The sequence below is a fragment of the Colobus angolensis genome, unplaced genomic scaffold, assembly GCF_000951035.1.
Source record: "Colobus angolensis palliatus isolate OR3802 unplaced genomic scaffold, Cang.pa_1.0 Scaffold51, whole genome shotgun sequence".
Taxonomy (NCBI): Eukaryota; Metazoa; Chordata; class Mammalia; order Primates; family Cercopithecidae; genus Colobus; species Colobus angolensis.
Genome location: NW_012118599.1, coordinates 13,309,772 through 13,312,788, shown reverse-complemented (window position 1 = coordinate 13,312,788; position 3,017 = coordinate 13,309,772). Strand labels below are relative to the sequence as shown.

At 48.3% G+C, this 3,017-nt stretch overlaps 1 protein-coding gene across 2 annotated transcripts in view; it reads left to right on the top strand.

Annotated features, from left to right (window-relative positions):
• Nucleotides 1-3,017, top strand: part of RSPH9 (radial spoke head 9 homolog (Chlamydomonas)) — a 34,132-nt gene that overhangs the window by 14,767 nt on the left and 16,348 nt on the right. For both annotated transcript variants that reach the window (XM_011960356.1, XM_011960355.1), the window contains exon 4: nt 1,334-1,480. In XM_011960356.1, coding sequence (XP_011815746.1) covers nt 1,334-1,480 — 147 coding nt within the window. The remainder of the gene's footprint in view (nt 1-1,333; nt 1,481-3,017) is intronic.

Below are 3,017 nucleotides of genomic sequence, written 5' to 3'. Positions count from 1 at the left end.
TTTTTTTGAGACAGAGTCTCGCTTTGTTGCCTCGGCTGGAGTGCAGTGGCACGATCTCGGCTCACTGCAAACTCCACCTCCCAGGTTTATGCCATTTTCCCGCCTCAGCCTCCCGAGTAGCTGGGACTACAGGCGCCTGCCACCATACCTGGCTAATTTTTGTTTTTTTTATTTTTAGTAGACAGGGTTTCACCGTGTTAGCCAGGATGGTCTTGATCTTCTGACCTTGTGATCTGCCCACCTCAACTTTCCAAAGTGCTGGGATTACAGGCGTGAGCCACCGTGCCCGGCCATGCCCAGCTAATTTTTGTATTTTTAGTAGAGATGGGGTTTCACCATGTTGGCCAGGATGGTCTCGATTTCTTGACCTTGTGATCTGCCTGCCTCGGCCTCCCAAAGTGCTGGGATTACAGGCGTGAGCCACCGAACCTGGCTTAGGTAATATTCTTAATCCTTTGATGTTCTCATTTCAACAATTTTCACAGCATCTTCACTAGGAGTGGGTTCCAGCTTAAGAAACCACTTTCTTTGCTCATCTATAAGAAGCAACCCCTCATCCATTCAAGTAACCCATCATCCATTCATGAGGTTGCAGCAATTCAGTCACATCTTCAGGCTCCACTTCTGAATTCCAGTTCTTTTTCTACTTCCACCATGTCTGCAGTTACTTCCTCCACTGAAGTCTTTCTTTTTGTTTTGAGATGGAGTCTCACTCTTGTAACCCAGCCTGGAATGCAATGGTGTGATCTCAGCTCATTGCCACCTCCGCCTTCCGGGTTCAAGAGATTATCCTGCCTCAGTTTACTGAATAGCTGGGATTACAAGCACCAGCCACCAAGCCTGGCTAATTTTTTTTTTTTGAGATAGAGTCTCGCTTTGTTGCCCAGGCTGGAGTGCAGTGGTACGATCTTGGCTCACTGCAACCCCTGCCTTCTGGGTTCAAGGGATTCTCCTGCCTCAGCCTCCCGAGTAGTTGGGATTACAGACACCCACTACCATGCCCGGCTAATTTTTGTATTTTTAGTAGAGACAGGGTTTTGCCATGTTGGCCGGGCTGTTCTCAAACTCCCGACCTCAGGTGATCTGCCTGCCTTGGCTTCCCAAAGTGCTGCGATTACAGGCAAGAGCCATCGCGCCTGGCTGGACTCTGTTTATGGCAGGATCTGGTCCGAGTTTGGACTGAGGGAACGCTAATCCCTTTCCTTCCTTCAGTTCTCTGTCAGTGGTTGACAGGGTCTTTTGTAAGCCCTACCATGTGGTCCCAGTGCAGAGAGAAAGGGGGCTGGGGGGTTTTGGGCTAACCATCCTTTTCCTGCCTGCCACCTCTTTCTAGGACTGTCCTTGTCTGAGGCCAAGAAGCTCAGCTCCTACTTCCATTTCAGGGAGCCTGTTGAGCTAAAGAATAAGACCTTGCTTGAGAAGGCTGACCTGGACCCCTCCCTGGATTTCATGGACTCCTTGGAGCATGACATTCCCAAAGGTAATAGTCCATTACCTTGAGGCCATGGAATCTGTCCTCAGGCCACAGCAGTGGGCCATGCCACCTGCCATTTTTCTCTGAGACTGGAACCAAGGGCCTAGTGGGAATTGGTGGTTCACCATGGGTTTTTGAGGGTGGGGCTTCCCCAGGGCCCAGTTTATAGTACACACTGATGAATGTTCTTGAATTACAAAAGGTAGGATTGTTTTCCATATGTTTTCACAGAGAGGAGGTATCTCAGTGTCTGTTGATTTTTGTAGCAATCTTGAATGGAGGCAGGTTGGGAATCTTCTCCCAAATATCCCTGAAAATATTAGCCATACTTACATCTCAACTGTTACTTTTGGGAGTCTGGGATTTGGGGACTGGATATAATGCTTGGCACATAGCTGGTGCTGCTGACCCCATTTCCTTCCCTTGAGCATCTCCCATAGAGAACAACATGTCCTCGGATGCTATGACCCAATTCAGGTGCCAGGCTCTAGGCCATTGGGGGCCAGGCCCAAGGCACAGACTCAGCACCCCACTTCTTTCTCTTCCCTTGTTGGGTATTCCTGAGAATGAGAAGGATCTAATGATGATGACGGCAATGATAATGACAACAATAACAACTAACTCATGAAACATGACGTGCTTATCGTGTGCCAGGCACCGTACTCAGCTCTTGCCATGCCTTATCTCATTTTAATTTTCACAGCCAGCCTATTATTTTTATCCCCATTTTACAGATAAGGAAACAGGGTCTCAGAGAGTTAAACCCAAGGACACAGTAAGTGTTAAAGTGTTAGACTCCACGGCTCTGGCATGAACTGGATTGTTAAGTAACAGTAGTTTAAATGACAATAAGAACTACAGGACAATAGTCACCCACACCTCTAGGGGGAAACACTTCTGAAGAGCAGTGAACGACCCAGCTGGGCGGTATCTCAGGATGGGGATGGTGACGCAAGGTCTGTGGAATCAGACAGGCTGGGTTGGAATCCTGAATTGGCCCCTTACTAGCTGTGTGACTTCATGCAAATCCCTCCATTTCCCTGTGCCTCAGTTTTCTCATTTCTATAAAGGGGAGAATTGATATTTTCTACCTCACTGAGTTGTTATGAGAATTAAATGGACTACTCCTTTACCACCCTGAACATGCCTAATCTCTTCTGATCTTGGAAGCTAAGCAGAGTCAGGCCTGGTGAGCATTTGGATGCGAGAATTAAATGAGTAAACTCATGTACAAAATACTTATAACAGTGCCTAATGCACAGTAAGGACTCAAATGAAAATGAACACACCAGCTGGGCACAGTGGTCCCAGCACTTTGGGAGGCCACGGTGGGCAGATCACTGGAGGTCAGGAGTTCGAGACTGGCCTGGCCAACATGGCAAAACCCCGTCTCTACTAAAAATAGAAAAATTAGCTGGGTGTGGTAGCGCGCGCCTGTAAACCCAGCTACTTGGGAGGCTGAGGTAGGGAGAATTGCTTGAACCTGGGAGGCAGAGGTTGCAGTGAGCTGAGATTGTGCCACTGCACTCCAGCCTGGGCAACA